The 17362-nt window shown below is 40.2% G+C and overlaps 1 protein-coding gene across 1 annotated transcript in view; it reads left to right on the top strand.

The window, feature by feature from the left end:
• The window catches only part of Hsdl2 (hydroxysteroid dehydrogenase like 2), a 42754-nt gene that overhangs the window by 14361 nt on the left and 11031 nt on the right, over nucleotides 1-17362 (top strand). Inside the window, exons 5-8 of the mRNA XM_027403000.2 lie at nucleotides 1244-1347; nucleotides 2856-2954; nucleotides 9589-9783; nucleotides 14739-14810. Of these exons, the coding sequence (XP_027258801.1) occupies nucleotides 1244-1347; nucleotides 2856-2954; nucleotides 9589-9783; nucleotides 14739-14810 (470 nt within the window). The remainder of the gene's footprint in view (nucleotides 1-1243; nucleotides 1348-2855; nucleotides 2955-9588; nucleotides 9784-14738; nucleotides 14811-17362) is intronic.

Below are 17362 nucleotides of genomic sequence, written 5' to 3'. Positions count from 1 at the left end.
ATATTTGAGTTTCAATTAGCATATATATATATAAATATATATATATTTATATAAAAAGACCAATAATGGCAATATGTTATGCATCAATAGCAGCAACAGCTTTTCCAGGTTCTGCAGTCATTTGAACAAAATTGTAGAGACATCCAGCGCACTCCATTTAAAACAAAAAACAAAAAACATAAAAACAAATAAACAACATCAAAAAAGTAGAAAACAAAATCCCAGAAAACAGCACAGTTTTGTTACTCTTGTGGTACTTGGCACCATTTTTTTTTTTTTAAATTAGCTTCTCAATCCTCATCTGGGAGAAAACCATTCTGAGCAACATCATTAAAAACAGCTCTGATAAAGCATGGTCACTACTATGTATCATAAAGCAGGTCCACATATGAGTGAGTACATATCATGTTTGTCTTTTTGTGATTGGGTTACCTTGCTCAGAATGGTTTCTTTGAGTTCCATCTATTTTCCTGCAAATTTCAAGATTCCATTGTTTTTTTCTGCTGAGTAGTACTCCATTGTGTAAATGTACCACAATTTCTCTATCCATTCTTCAGTTGAGGGGCATCTAGGCTGCTTCCAGTTTATTACAAATAATGCTGCTATGAACATGGTTGAACATATGTCCTTGTTATATGAATGTGCTTCTTTTGGGTATATGCCTAGGAGTGGAATTGCTGGATCTTGTGGTAGACTCATTGGTAAACTAAACTAGCATATGTGATGCCACTCATAGCAACTTTTTATTTCATGTTGAGCACATGCACTGTCTGAAGTATCTCATTTGAATCCTTGGGTCAGTCCTAGATGGTAGTGAGTATTACCCATTTTACAGTGACATCCTGAGAACTAGAATGCTGACTTACTCAGTGACATACAAAGGGAAAGAAGCAGGATTTGAACCTATGACTGTCTAACAGGTATATTTACTGCTTCTGGAAATTCTGTGTGTGTGTTTGGGTGGGAAAATTTGGGGCAGTTGTGGTTGGAGATATCCTCAGTTGAGCATAAAACTAATAGAGAAAGGATTTGATTTTTTCCATCAAGCAGATCTTGTGGTCAGTACAGGAAGCATGGTTTCAAAGCATGAAAAACAGTTCCTTGTATTATCTTCATTCTAGAAAACAAAGTTACTCTACAAACAAGGTGTACTAGACATATCTCTGAAACATTTTCAGTTGCTCTGAGGAAGTACTTTCAAACATAAGCTATTAACTTGTCTTGTGTTTTCTTTCATTTTCAGATCCAAAGCATGTATTCCTTTTTTAAGAAAGAGCAAAGTAGCACATATTCTTAATCTCAGCCCACCCCTGAACCTAAATCCTCTGTGGTTCAAACAGCACTGTGGTAAGTGTTAGCTGAGGGGATAGTTTGTTTGGCTAATTTGTTTTGAATTAGTGTATTTATTATGTAATCACAACCTGGATGTAATACTTAATATTGAATTTTCTGCTACCAGTGATCAAGATAGTAAATCACTATTCATTTATCTGTAATCTAAAAGTTTGAAGTATAATTTGCACTTGACAGAATTCATAGGTCTTAATGGTTTGATTTAATGAATTTTGGCAGTTATGTATACTGTGTAACTACTCAAGTTATGATATGGATTTCCACCATTTTTCATGTCTCAGCAGGTGTATTGTTTACATGTAATTTATTAATTAATAAAGTTAGTTGAAAATAGCTATAAAATACTTTTCATAACAAATGAGTGATATAAGGTGAATATATTGTACCTCACTTAAAGTAGTATCAAATATTTAGTTCTTTTTTTGCGGGGGGTTTCTCTGTGTAGCTTTGGAGCCTATCCTGGGACTCGCTCTGGAGACCAGGCTGGCCTTGAACTCACAGAGATCAGTCTGCCTCTGCCTCCTGAGTGCTGGGATTAAAGGCATGCACCACCAACACCCGGCTCAAATATTTAGTTCTTAGTTTAATTCACTCTCATTTAAGAAGGCACTGGGGTAGGAACCCACAGAGCAAGACTAAAGTTGTATTCTAAGTGATGAAGTTAAGTAAGTTGGAAGTCTTTATTTTTTAGTGTGTGTGTGTGTGTGTGTGTGTGTGTGTGTGTGTGTGTGTGTGTGTCTGTGTAAGTGTATGCATGTGAGTGCAGGTGCCTTTAATAGCCAGAGAGGCATCAGATCCCTGAGCTGGAGTCACAGGCAGTTGTGAGCTGCCTGACATGGGTGCTGGGAACTGAACTCAGGTCCTCTGTCAGAACAGTGTACACGTAACTACTGGCCCATTTTAGCAGCCCCTAATTACTTTCCGTTTTGTGGTGCTGGAGTTGAAATCCAGGCTTCACAAATGCTAAGCACATATTCTACCACTAAGCTACACCATACTTGTTGAGTTGTGAGTGGAACATTCTCTATAAATAATCACATCCATTCTTTGTTTGCTTTGTTTTTGAGGTAGGGTGTAACTGTGTAGCTCTGGCTGTCTTGGAACTCACCATGTAGATCAGGCACTCACATCAGGCAGCCTACAACTGCCTGTAATGCCAGCTCAGGGCCATCTACAACTGTGGTTTCCTCAGGCACACAATAGCACATACCCACACATAAATGTATGCATAATTAACAATAATAAAGTATTTAAAAACAAGCAAACAACCCCAGGATATTTGGTCAGATGTGGTGAACCATACTCTTAGTACTTGAGAGACTGAGGCAGGATAATCAGGAGTTCAGAGTCGTTCTTATTTACATAAAGAATTATCTTATAATTTTGTATTTTGAAAAGAATTGTCAAATATTTACCAGGGAGAAAATAGTAACAGAAAGTGGTTGTTTCTACTGAAGGATTAATTTCTCAATGATATTGTTATCCTTTGTGGTTTCTTTCAGCTTACACCATTGCCAAATATGGCATGTCTATGTGTGTGCTTGGAATGGCAGAAGAATTTAGAGGTGAAATTGCAGTCAATGCCTTATGGCCTAAAACAGGTTTGTACTTAAAAGAAATCCCTTCATTTGATTTGTAACTCTCCTCCACACCAGTCTCAAACCCAGTGTCTCACTCTAGGTGAGCACTCTGCCAGTGAGCTAGTTCTCCAGCCCTATCCCTGACATCTTGTGAAACATCTCAGGTCACCTGAATCTTTATGTTTACTGTGCAGCATAACAGTCTTGCCATCTGTCTCCCAGCTTTAACTTGGACTAAGTGGCTGACGCTTTAGCCAGCAGTTATGATGCCAGCATATTGCTAAAACATACAGAGAGTCTCATGAAAGCCAACAGAAATGGTTTCAGCAAATTCTCTTAGATCTTTCAGATTGAAGGACTAATTAAAGAAGTGGTAGTTGCAGTTAGGCATATATACATGGCTGTAGTCCCAGATATTCTGGAGGCTGTGGCAGAAGAATCACCTGAACATGGGGATTTATAGTTAATGTACCAGAAGGTAATAATGTTTGTAAAAATAAAGCAAAATTCGGTGTCTCTGGCTCTGAAGAGAGAAGGTTTTAACTTTTATTTATTCATTTACTTTTTTGAGACAGAGTGTCTCTATTAGATAGCTCTGGCTTTCCTAGAATTCATTATGTTAGACCAGGCTGACCTTCAAATCACCTACCTCTGTCTCTGGGTACTGGGAGGCAGCCAGCCAGGTTTTACTTAATAGTGTAGAAAGGTTTTGCCTTTTTGAGAATGTGGGTTCTGAGCAAAGATTTGGAAGTGATGAAGTTAGCCTTATGGCTGAGAGCAAAATGTTCAAGGGTACAGCCAATACAAAGATCCTGTGGAGGCTGGGTGGTGGTGGCACATTCCTTTAATTTTAGCATTCAGAAGGCAGAGACAGTCAGATCTCTGTGAGTTTGAGGCTAGTCTGGTCTACAGAGTGAGTTCCAGGACAGGCTCTAAAGTGCAGAGAAACCCTGTCTCAAAATAAATAAATAAATAAATAACAAACAAACAACAACAAAAACAACCTAAAATAAATAAAGATCCTGTGGATGGAAATGCCTTGTATCAGTATCCATGATCAGGGGGAACACCACTGTAGCTAAAGTGAGGCAAGAGTAGTAGAAAATGATGGTCTGATATCGATGAGCAAATGGAGGCCAAACTGAAGATTTTATTGAGTGAAATGAGTGTTGAGGCTGGATTCTGAGGGAGCAAAAGGAGAAACCTTTTGGAGGTTACTGAAATAACATAACATAGTGATGCTGTGACCAGCATGGTGTCAGTAAAGGAGGGAAGTCTAGTGTTGAGGTAATCTGAAGGTAGTGTTATCAGGATCTACTGTTGGATTGGCTGTGGTATAAGAGAGATAAGGAAGCATCAGTGATGACTACAAGACTGTGTGAAGTTGTATTGCTGTGATTGGTGTAATAAAAAGCTGAATGGCCAATAACTAGGAAGGAGGTATAGGCAGAACTTCTGTGCAGAGAGAAAACTCTGGGAAGAAGGCACAGTCACCTGCCAGACACAGAGAGATGAGATAACAAGCCACATGACAGATTAGTAGTTGCCCTTTAGTTTAAAATGTATTTAATAATCTACCCTTTTATCCTGTCATTTCTATATCCCCGTTTCTTCTCAGAATGAGATTCCTGAATCTAGTCTCTTTTACTCAGCTTTTTCCTTGACTATGACCAACAACAACTTGCATTTTGAAAGACCAAAAACCATCCACTACCTCTTGGGAATGTGGGCATCATGTTTTCTAGGCTTCTTCCTGTTGTGGGGTGACAGCATCTCTAGGGGAACCAGAGAAAATTGGGACAATGGTCAAGCCCTGGGAGAGCTAGCTGTGCTATTTTTTGTTTAGTTTCTGCGTGATGGGAAAGTGTAGATCTTATCTGAAGTCTTGGCTGGAGTAGTCTGTGAGGCTGGACCATCTTAGCTAAAGCTTTGAAGTTGTTCTGGATGCAGAATTTTGAGGAAACTGTAACAGAGACATTCTGAGAGGTTGGATCACTGGGACTACTTGTTTTCATTGGTGTGTGGTCCTTTTTTCTGAAAACATAAACTTTTAAAGGTAACACATATATCTGCATTAATATAAGTATGGAATGTACAGTGTGTACAAGTCCACTAAAGATGTTTTTTTTTATTTTATGTTTGAGCAGGTAAAAGGCATATGTCATCTGTTTGAACTGCTTAACCAAATCCCTAATCTGTGTCATACGAACGGATGGCATGTAATGTTAAGTCATGAGGACTCTGTAGCCATCAAGATTTTATCATGTATCATTTAGTGAGCTGTTCCTATGTCAAGAGATCAGCTTATACATCACCTGCTTTGTAGTTTTTCTTGTTTTTTTTCTCCCTTCATGTCTGTAGCTAAGATTTTTGTTGGTCTCCCCCAATCGAATCTAGTTTTTATTAATTTTGAAGAAATCCATAGCATTTTGTTTCCTATGGAAACAAAAGCAAAACCTCTCCCCCAATGCAACACATTTCCTGACTTCCATTTTTTTTTAAGGCAGGGTTTCTCTGTGGCTTTGGAGGCTGTCCTGGAACTAGCTCTTGTAGACGAGGCTGGTCTCGAACTCGCAGAGATCCACCTGCCTCTGCCTCCTGAGTGCTGTGGGATTAAAGGCATGCGCCACCACCACCTGGCTCCTGACTTCCATTTTAAAGTTAAGACATCCTTAAAATATATAGATTGGTTTAATTTAACAGTTTCCATAATCCAAGGTCTCTCAGAAGCTATTGTTTGAAGACGGGAGTTTCTGCCCTACCTGGTCCTGCAGCCCTTCAACTCCAAACAGGCACACAGAGGCATATTAATTATGAAACTGTTGGCCGATGGTTAGGGTTTCTTATTGACTAGCTCTGTCTTAATTATTAACCCATTTTTATTAATCTATGTATTGCCACAAGGCTGTGGCTAACCTGTAATCCAGCATGTTACTCCTTCAGCAGTGCGTGTCTCGTGGCCTCTCTGCTTCTCTCCCCAGTATTCTCATCTCCTAGCCCCAACTATCTTCCTGCCTCTACTTGCCAATCAATGTTTTATTCATCAACCAATAAGAGAAACATATATACAGAAGAACATTCCCCCATCAATTGTTGTTTTTGTTCATTAGCATTTAAAATTTAGTCAACAAAGCACCATTCAGGATCTAGACATCCTGTGTATTTCTTATCTTTACATGGCTTTTTCTTCTTATATTACTTTACTTTCTCTTTAAAGACTTCACTTGATTATTTTTTTTTTCTTTTTTCTTTTTTGGTTTTTTGAGACAGGGTTTCTCAGAGGCTTTGGAGGCTGTCCTGGAACTAGCTCTTGTAGACCAGGCTGGTCTCGAACTCACAGAGATCTGCCTGCCTCTGCCTCCCAAGTGCTGGGATTAAAGGCGTGCGCCACCACCGCCCGGCTCACTTGATTATTTTTAAACTATTTTTCTATGACTATCCCTATTTTCTTAAACATATAAGCACATTTTTAAACATACTGTACCTTATTAAACGTTTTCTGTGTCTGGACCTGGCTTTACTCAGCATCTGTCTGTTCTCTGACTCTGTGAGACAAATCTGAAACTGTTAGGTATGGTTAGGTCCTCCACCTTCTGCCCTCTGGCAGCTGGCTCTGCCCACCTCCATTCCCTGAGAGCCTAGCCTTATGCCAGCAGGTACTGGTGGGAGCCACATTTACCTACCCTACCTCTGAGAATTTGTTGTGTTCACCTGTGGTAGGTGTTTGTACCCAGTGCCAGCTACTCAAGTGCTCAGCTACACAGCAGGAGCTTTTAAAGGAGCCACATCTCTGTACCCATGAGCAGTGAGCCTACCCAAGAGACCAAGGTCACCAGAAAGCTTTCTTAGGCCTTATGTGAATTTACATGCCCCATATTGGGTGCCAAATATAGTAGTAGTTGCTTGTTGTGACTGCCAGTTCACAAATAATAACATGGAGACTTATTATTTATGAAAGATCAGCCTTCGCTTAGCTTGTTCCTAAAAAGTTTAATTTAAATTAATACATATTTCTTAATCTACATTCTGTTACATGAGTTTTGTTACCTCATCTCTCCGTACTGTCTGTCCTGCTTCCTCTGTGTCTGGCAGGTGACTCTGTCTTCTTCCCAGAGTTCTCTCTCTGCATGGAAGTCCTTCCTATACCTTCTGTCTAGCTATTGGCCATTCAGCTTTCTACCACACCAATCACAGCAATACATCCTCACACAGTGTACAAATATCCCACAACAGTCCATCATATTGCCTAGTTTCCTTCCTGCTAACTTCAACTTTTCCTGGACATCATATTTCAATTTATACCTCCATTTGAAACTCTTAACTCTTTAAACGTGGGCTATAAGGCCCTCCTGCTTATAGTCATTATAGATTCCAGTGAAGTTTTTTGAAGATTTATTTATTTATTTATTTTATGCATATGGGTGTTTTGTCTGCATGTACATCTGCATATCAGAAAGTGCATTGGATCCCAGGAGACTACAGTTATAGATGGTTGTGGGCCACTATGTGGGAATTGAACTCAGGACTTCAGAAAGAACAGCCAGTGATTTAAATCACCGAGCCATCTCTCTATCCCCAGATTTCAGTGAATATTGACAAATAGTAAGTGTATGAAAGAGTGTGCAGCATGCCTGCCTTCTGCTAGCTCTAGAGTAGGCATTCTGTATGAGGCTTATGTAATAGGTAGACAGTGTGCAACAGGAAGGATGGAGGGTATTATCAGGATTGAAAGGATCTGCTGAGGTCTTTCCTTTAGCTCTGAGGTATTTGTTTTAGGTGGTTTACTAGACACTTTGGAGCCAGTGGTATCATTAGGCCCTAGACATGATAACATATAATGAATTTACAGTTGTGTTCCTTGTAATGAATGATATGAGAAATTACATATAGAGTGCTTTTGAAACACAGGAGGGCCTTGTAGCCCATGTTAAAGAGTTAAGAGAATTTCAAATGGAGGTATAAATTGAAATATGGTCTCCAGGGGATGTTGGAGACATTCATGGACAGCAGGAACAACAGGCAATTGCATGAAGCATGGGAAACCTGTGTGTATACTAGACTGCCTGGAGACTGGGGGAGGGTGTATGTATAATGGGTTGTGGGCTGTCATTTCCCATGGCATTTGAACACCTGCAGTACTTCAGGTTCACTGGAATGAATGCTGGGTGGAGGGGGTGGGAATGGGTGAACTAGACTTCAGTCTAGTATGTCAACTTAGGCAACTGGATTTTTTTCTCACTTTTTGGTGCAGAGGATTGAACACAGGCCTCACATATGCTAGGAAAATACTCTGTTAATAGAGTTCTTTCCCTAGCTAGGCAGCTTGAATTTCAAGCTATTCAGAAGAGAACTATTAGATAGATTTTTAAAAGGAGAGATAATAAGTAGAGGAGGAAATAGGAGCAGTGAAGTCATACAGTGTTTCTGTAGGACATTTAGTCTGACATGTGGGTGAATTATAGAGAGGAGGTGGGACAGTTAGCTAGACTACTGTATTATTCATAAGTGAGGAGAAATGAAAGTAGATTCAGGAGGGCAGCTATGCTCCAGGCTTGAGGTGAGGTGTCTATTTTTTTTTAAAAACACATTCCCTTGTGTAAAGACTATGTAATTGGAACCAGGAGTAACCTCCCTCTGAGTATCTTTCAAGGAAATGGGGATTCATCCTACTTAGTGGAGTGAATACCAGGTATAACAGAGCAGTGTCCTAGCTGCCTGCTGGCCTTGGCTGGGCTCAGCTCTGCTTCTCCACACTGGCAGCTGTGCCCTTCTGGCTGTAATACTTTGCCGCTTATGAATTTAGCATGTACAGAGAAGGGATTGGGGACAGGGAGTTCTAGCATTTGCATGAAAGAGGATCTCAGGCTCTCAGCTAGGTTGTTTCTAGGATTGTGATTTTCTTTTTCTTCTTACAAGATATCTTTTCGTAGTTTCTGCTGAGTAGAGGGAGTGGCTACCTCCTAATTCTTGGCTGTTCTGGACTGGAGTGGTGGGAACAGGAAAGTCCACTTTGGAGCAGATTTTATGCAGGTGGGGGCTGCCATTTGCTACTGATTTGGTAATGGCAGCAGAGAGGAGGGTCACCTCCAGCATTGTCATTGTTTTAGACACCGGTAGCAATATAGAAATATAGACCATGTTTTCTAATGCAGAGGGCAGAGACAAAAACATTGGGAAGGGAGCTTCATATTTTAGAGAGAGTAAGCTAAGGTCCAAAGGGTTGCAGTAGCTTGCCAAAAGCCATGGCCCAGTCCATATAAAAATCTCACTCACCTATCTTTCATATAATAAAGTGCCTTTTTGTCAGCCCTTACTGGGTTTTTAAACTCTCAAGACTGCTATACAAATTCTTGAACATTCTAAATTAGAACTCTAAGGAGGTTTGCTGTGCTTCTCATGAGGGATTTTTGCACATGCAGTTTGTGTTGAGTAATGGATATATTTGCTTATTTGTCTCCCTGGTTCTATGTTGAGTAAGGAATGTGTTAGATTCTTTGTCTCCTTTGTCTATAGAACGTTTAGTAAATCCTTAGCTAGGCCTTATTCATCATCAGAGAGAGAAATTTGCTGTGGCAATTTTCAGTAGTGGTACTGGTTTGTTATTTCCATAGCCTTCTTTGATATAGAGTCATGTGTGTACATGTTTTCTCCACAGCCATACATACTGCTGCTATGGATATGCTTGGAGGATCTGGTGTTGAAAGCCAATGTAGAAAAGCTGACATTATTGCGGATGCTGCATATTCCATTTTCAAAAGGCCGAAAAGTTTTACTGGCAACTTTATTATTGATGAAAATATCTTAAAGGAAGAAGGAATAAACAATTTTGATGTCTATGCAATTACACCAGGTAATGCTTATAGTTGTTTAAAGTGATAATGTTTCTACATTTTATGCAGTGAACAGACCTGTTCTGTGTGGCTGTAAAATGGGTATGTTACTTTACAAGCTATCTTCCATTGAAGGGAAAACTCCACACGACCTTTACCTTAAAAGGTGATAAACAAATAGAAGTGAGGTGAGGGCTTTTGAAATTACATGACAATGTAGACGGTTGTTACAGTTATCCACTTCCAAATTAGGAAACTGAACATTTTGAAGTTAGTCTTAGAAATCAGAGTAAAGATTCAGACATGTGTGCCAGATGCTGCAGCGCTAGAGTTCTTTATTCTCCCTTTTCTCAAAAAACGAAACAAAACAAAAACTCCCAAACCCATTCCCTTTTAAAATGTGTATTTTTTAAGCGCAATCTCTTAGACTATGAGGATGGATGAATAAGTCTGCCTTACAAATAGTTGTCTGATTTGAGATTTTCCACTGTTTAAAAATCTCTTCTTTTGAAATTACAGGTGACTCTGATAATGAATATTTACTTTATGTGAAATATATTTATACTAAGTAGGGTACAGAGGTTTCTACTATACTCCCAGCTACTCAGGAGCCTGAGGTAGGAGGGTGGCATGAGCCCAGGAATATGAAACCAACCTGGGCAGTATAGACCTTTCTCTTTAGAACAGTAAACAAATGATATATCCTAAGTAATAGTGATGGTAGCCAAAAACTGGAAATTCTATGTGTACATAAGGATATTTTAAGTGTTACTCATGAGCCTGACCTTGTAGATGATTGAACTACATGTTTATATTTTTTTCACCCCTCAGTTCCAATTGAATTAGATAGCTGGTTACCATTTTACAGAGCATGTTCACACACATTATCTGTGTAACCTTCCTATTAGTCTTCTGAGGGAAGCAGTGGTAACCAATCAAGCATGCTTGCTGCCAGAGGACTGAAGTTTGGTTCCCCACTGATAACTTCCTGTAACTCTAGCTCCAGGGGATTCTATGTCTTCTGGACTCTGTGGGCACTCACAGGCATGTGCACCCCCTCCCCCCCCCACACACTTACTTTCATGCACACAAACAGAATCCAGCAGAGTCTGGTGGCACTCAGGAGACAGAGTTGGGGAGATGAGTTAAAGGCCAGCCAGAGCTAGCCAGAGCTATACAGTAAGTTTTCCATTGCTGTGAAGAGGTACCATGACCACGGCAACTTTTTAAAAGAAAACATTTAATTGGATTGGTGACATACAGTTTCAGAGGTTCAGTCCATTACCATCATGATGGGGAGCATGATGGCATGCAGGCAGGAAGACGTGGTGCTGGAGCTGAGAGTGCTACAGAAAGTCAACTGACTGTCACACTGAGTGGAGTTTGAGAAAAAGACCTTAAAGCCCACCCCCAGTAACACAGTTCCTCCAACAAGACCACACCTCCTAATAGTGCCACTCCCTTTGGGGTCCATTTTCTTTCAGACCACCATAGATCTGCCTGAAAAAAAACAAAAGTTTAAATAAAGAAGTCTGAAAAGTATTTGGCAGAAGTCATCCCAGATTGAGAGTGTGACTCTGCTCCTCACCAGCTTAGCGGTGTCTGCATGTTACTCACTTCCTCCGAGACACAATTTCCTTATTAGTAACATTAAGAAAGTAACCTTTTCTATGCAGGATTTCAGAGCTATATGAAAAAATGCGTATAATGTGTGTGGCAAAGTACCTGGCACATACAGCATTCAGTAGTTAATATTTACAAGTAGTAGAACAGGTTCAAAGCTATTCTAGCACTTTGCCTGTGGGTAGATGGATAATACGTGGGAGACTCTGAATGAGACACACGTAGGTCCTCTGGATTTGGAACACTGTAATGATTCCTTTAGGGCTTGTGTGTCAGTGGGTATTGTTCTGGGGATCCACCTCTCGACCTGTACATGCCAGCAAGCACACACTCTTAACCACTGAGCCATCTCTCCAGCCCAGCAAGCACACACTCTTACCCTTGACCTATATTCCCAGCTCTTGGCTATCTGAGTAAGAGTCTCACTATATAGTTCAGGTTGGGGAACTCATAATCTTCCTGCCTCTGCTTTCATAGCTCTGGGATTGAAGGTGTGCACCACCACACCTGGATTGTTTTCAGTTTTAAGATATGTCATTGGATATATATTTTTAAATTTGTGACCTGTAATCTTAGCACTTGTGGGTTGAAAGGAGGAGGAACATAAGTTCGAGGCCAGCTTCAGCTATATAGCAAGAAATGAGGTACTGTGATTTTAGGGTGTAACAAGAATAGTTTACTCTTGCTCTAGGTGTGGGGAGGGCTACAATTCTGAAGGCTCTGTAATCCTCAGATCTCCTCATGTACATGTCCTGTAGGTGTCATTTTATATTAAGATAACATTAAGATAGTTAAATTACTTCCTAACCACAAATGTTAGTTAAAAAAAAAAAGGTCCGGTGGAAGAGAATAGCTTAGCTTTGCTTACTTTTTTATGATAGTAAAAAGAAAAATGGAGAGACAAATGATCCAAATACATGGATGCTAAGAAACAAGACCTTAATTAGGGCCCCTGTTCTCATGGTCAAGGAAGAAGTGAATCTTGAGTACATTGGAGGGATGTAGGATGAGGGGGTTATAGGGACACAGGCTCCTGGGATTATAGGTAAGGAAGAGCTTTGCATAAGAGACTTTATTTGTTTCACTTTATAGTTAATCTTAGCCAGAAGGCCAATGAGCAATGTGATAGGTTACAGCCAGGCTTAGTGGCACATACCTTTAATTCCAGCACTCAGGAGGCAGAGGCAGGCAGGTCTCTGAATTTGAGGCCACCATGGTCTGCATAGTGAGTCCCAAGCAGCCAGGTCTATGTAGAAAGAGCCTGTTTCAAAAAATCAAAACAATAACAACAATATACAGAATGATGAATAAATATGGTGTTTTCATATGTAGTTTGTTCTTTTTTAAAATTAATTTTTATTTAAATTAAAAACAATCTTAGCCGGGTGTTGGTGGTACACACCTTTAATCCCAGAACTCGGGAGGCAGAGGCAGGTGGATCTCTGTGAGTTTGAGTCCAGCCTGGTCTACAGAGTGCCATGATAGGCTCCAGAGCTACACAGAGAAACCCTGTCTCAAACAAACAAACAAACAAACAAAAAATCTTATTTTACATACCAATCCCAGTTCCCTCTCCCACCCCTCCCATTCCCCCCATCCCCATATCTCACCTCCTGCCCACTCCCCAGGGAGGGTGAGGCCTCCCATGGGGGACCATCATTTGGGGCAGGACCTAGGCCCTCCCCTGTGTTTGTAGGCTGAGAGAGTATTCCTCCTTAGGGAATGGGCTCCCAAAGCCCATTCATGCACTAGGGATAAATACTGGTTCCACTGCCAGAGGCCCCATAGACTGCCCAAGCCCCTCAACTGACACCCATGTTCAGGGGGCCTGGTTTGGTCTTATGCTGGTTCCCCAGCTGTCAGACTGGGGTCCATGTGTTCTCACTTGGTCAGGTCAGCTGTTTCTGTGGGTTTCCCCAGCATGGTCTTTACCCCTTTGCTCATCACTCCTCCCTCTCTAAGACTGGATTCCAGGAGTTTGAATCAGTGTTTAGCTGTGGATCTCTGCTTCTGCTTCCATCAGCTACTGGATGAAGGCTCTATGATGGCATTTAAGGTAGTCAGTCATCAATCTTATTGGGGAAGGGCATTTAAGGTAGCCTCTCGACTATTGCTTAGATTCTTAGTTGGGGTCATCCTTGTTGATTCCTGGGAATTTCCTTAGTGCCAGGCTTCTCGTTAAGCCCATAATAGCTCCCTCTATTAAGGTATCTCTTTTCTTGCTCTCCTTCTCTGTCCTTCCCCCACCTCGACCTTCCTGATCCCTCATGTTCTCCTCCTCATTCCTCCTCTCCCTCCTCTTTTTCCTACCTCCCTCCCTGCCTCCTGTAGTTTGTTCTTACTGATATTCTTACCACATTCCTTTCCTCAACTCTCTGTACAGTACTAAAATCCATAGGGAAGTATGAAAGAGCCCAATAGCCAAATCAGCCCAAAACAGAACCATGCTGGAGGTATCCCAACACTTGACTTCAAATTATACTACAGAACAATAGTGACAAAGACATTATGGTTTTGGCACAAAAGCTGATGTGTGATCAAGTAGAATAGAATGATCCAGAGATAAACCCACATAGCTACAGTCACCTAACTTTTAACAGAGTTTTTAAAAATTGGTAGTGGGGAAAAGCAGCCTCTTCAACAAATGATACTTGGGAAAATATAAAGAACTGCAAACCTTAAACACCCCCTCAGGTGTCCCAGTCAGTAAATGGGCCAATGAACTGAATGGACAGTTCAGTAAAGAGGAGATGAGGCAGATCTCCCAAGGTAAGGTGGTACATGCCTTTAATCCAAGCACTTCAGAAACAGAGTTCAAGGCTAGCCTGGCCTACGTAGTGAGACTATGTCTCAAACAAACAAAAGAAAAAATGAGTTCCAGGACAGCCAAGGCTACACAAAGAAACCCTGTTGTGAAAAACCAAAAGCAAACAAACAAATAAATAAATAATATTAGATTTTAAGGTGAAATTTGTCATAGGAGAAGAGGCTAACTGGATTACAGAAAAATAATTTTTGGGGGGGGGTTTCCAGACAGGGTTTCTCTGTAGCTTTGAAGATTGTCCTGGAACTAGCTCTTGTAGACCAGACTGGTCTTGAACTCACAGAGATCCACCTGCCTCTGCCTCCTGAGTGCTAGGATTAAAGGTGTGCTCCACCAACACCCAGCTTCAGAAAAATGATTTAATAAATTAGATCAAATAGTTCAAGTTATCTAGGGGCCCTTTCCATTGACACAAAAGGATTTTTTTAAAAAAAAATATGAATTGTATTAAAATTGTTAAATCTTAATATATTATAATCATTTTTATGTAATTATTACAACCTTATTATTTGGTGGTTAATTTTTCAGGCCATCCCTTGATACCAGATTTCTTCTTAGATGAATTCCCAGATGCAGTTATAGAGGAAACAATATCACATGGTAAGAGTCTAACTTTGTTTTATTATTTTTTTATGTGTGTGGGGATGTTGTCTGCCTGTATGTCTATATACCATATGCATATCTGGTGCTGCAGAGGCCAGAAGAAGGTGTTGGATCCCCAAGTGGACTAGAGTTAGAGATGGTTGTAAGCTGCCATATGGATGCTGGAAATTGAACCAGGGTGCTCTGGAAAAGTAGCCAGTGTTGCTAAGAGCTGAGTTTTCTCTCTAGCACCAAGATTCTAATACACACACACACACACACACACACACACACACACACACACACACACACACACACACCTTGGCTGACCTTGAATTCCTAGAGATCCACCTATCTCTATCTCCTAAGTGCTGGGATTGAAGGCATGTACCATCATGTCTGGGAAAACCATATTTTAAATAGGAAAATACAAACACTAACTGTTTCTTGTAAAACATATAGTTGCTACTGTAGCAATGATGGTTTTGCACTCTGCCTCTAAACCAGTGAGTTGTTCTCACCCTTCCTAATGCTGTGACCCCAACCATAAAATAATTTTCATTGCTATTTCAAAACTGTAATTTTTGTACTGTTATAAATCATAATGTAAATATCTGATATGCAGGGTATCTGATATGGGACACCTATCAAAGGGTTGTTTGACCCTCCAAAGGGGTTGCAACCCTTGGTTGAGAACTACTGCTCTAAACTATTCTGTAATTTAAACATAGTTATATAAAATCTAGAAAGACTTTTGTTTTGTTTTTGTAGCTGTCCCCAAGTTTTATTTCTTTTCCTTGACTGTTGGTTTAAAAGTTAGATCCATGATTCACCAGGAGGGAAAAACCTAGGAAACCAGATCACCATTGTTTTTCTCAAAAAGGTTTCTTACAGAATGGCAGAATCACCCAGAACTCTTAGAAAATCCTTGAGTCTGGTCATCAAGGCAAGGGACCCCAAATCCTGTTTTTGTCCCATCACCCTAAGACTGGATCCGTCTTCTGGCAGGAAACACATTAACTGAGTTTACCTATATCCTCAATTTCAAATAAGAACCATTTAGTTGGTTATCTTAGGTTCATTATATGCCTGCTGTGTGCTAAATGCTGTGGCAGCTTTTTCTTTTCCATGCATTGTTCAATGCTGAGGACCTGACCCAGAGCTGTGGTCACATGAGTGGCAGGTGACAGGACCAGGATTCAGATTCATGTTTTTCTAATTCCAAAGCCTGTGTCTGTAACCAGTTTACTTAACTGGTGTTCCTAAAGTCTGAATACTTAAAAGTCCTTTAAAATGTTAAAAGTTCCCCAGTAGTGCCATATATTAATTTATAATGAGGAGTTGCCACAGAGACTAAATATGTAGTTGCTATGTTCAGCACATTCTCTCCCTTTGGGCATAATTACATGACGAATAATATCAGTTAGAAGAAGGTCATTTGTGATTGTGGAGTCAGAACAAGAGGGGTTAAAAGAGTGGAGTAAGACATTGACATTAGGCTTTGGTGGTGGATTTGTCATTAGCAATTTCTATTACCAAAAGGCCCTTACTTCTCACCCTGGGGGTCAGAACACTCCTGTCCTTTGACACACAGTGGAGAATTTAGTTCCACAGCTCTCTTTGCCTGTCCTCTCCGGGGTCATCACTAACAGTATATGGACATCTATAGACATGGTGGAGTACTTACACAGGTAGTGGTTAGCATATCTGGCCTGGGGTGGAACTTACCTTTGCCAAATGGCTTTTTATGCGCATATCTAATCTATTGCATGTTTACTGTGTATTTTAACTCAAAAGGCGCAGTATGTAGCCATCATTTTCCTGGTGAGATTCACATTTCTTTTGAATCCACTACTGATAACAGCCCATGTTAACATTTGGCTGTACCTCTTCTGGAATTTTTTCTGGGTATATTAATTTACATATCTGTATATGTACATATATATGATGTAAATTAACACACATGTGTATTATACATATACAGTCATATATTATATATAATATATATATATATATACACATATAGCTGTTACAAATTTATGTATGTTATAGAGAAGTGGGAAAGGAGAGACATGGCTTTAAATTAATGGAGTTTTACTTTTTATCATAAACACATTGTTGCCATTTTGTTGTTGTTCTTTATCTCTGCTCCCTGCTGGAACACAGGGAGCCTACTTAGTCTTTTCTAGTTTGTTTTTATTTAGTTATAGTTTTGGTTGCTTGTGTTCAGTTGCTCTGAGTTCTCACAACTATGCATTCCTAGCTTTGCTGTCCTCCCTCTTTCCCTATAGCTGTCAGCACCCTTCATTAGTCCATCGTTTTGCATTTTTTCTTCTGTATTTGGAAAACCCTGTCAGTATTATAGAGAGTAATCTGTCAAGATTCTTCAGTCTTATTTTTATCTTTTATTGGTTTTTTGAAACAGGATTTCTCTGTGTAGCCCTGGCTGTTCTAGAACTTGTTCTGTAAGCCAGGCTGCCCTCTAACTCAGATTCACCTGCCTCTGTCTTCCAAGTTCTGGGATTAAAGGCATGTGCCACCACTGCCGGGCTAGAGTTTGATTTCTGTTC

The sequence above is a fragment of the Cricetulus griseus genome, chromosome 2 (assembly GCF_003668045.3).
Source record: "Cricetulus griseus strain 17A/GY chromosome 2, alternate assembly CriGri-PICRH-1.0, whole genome shotgun sequence".
NCBI lineage: Eukaryota > Metazoa > Chordata > Mammalia > Rodentia > Cricetidae > Cricetulus > Cricetulus griseus.
The sequence above is the reverse complement of the archived record's forward strand: the minus strand, read 5'-3'. Positions and strand labels throughout refer to the sequence as shown.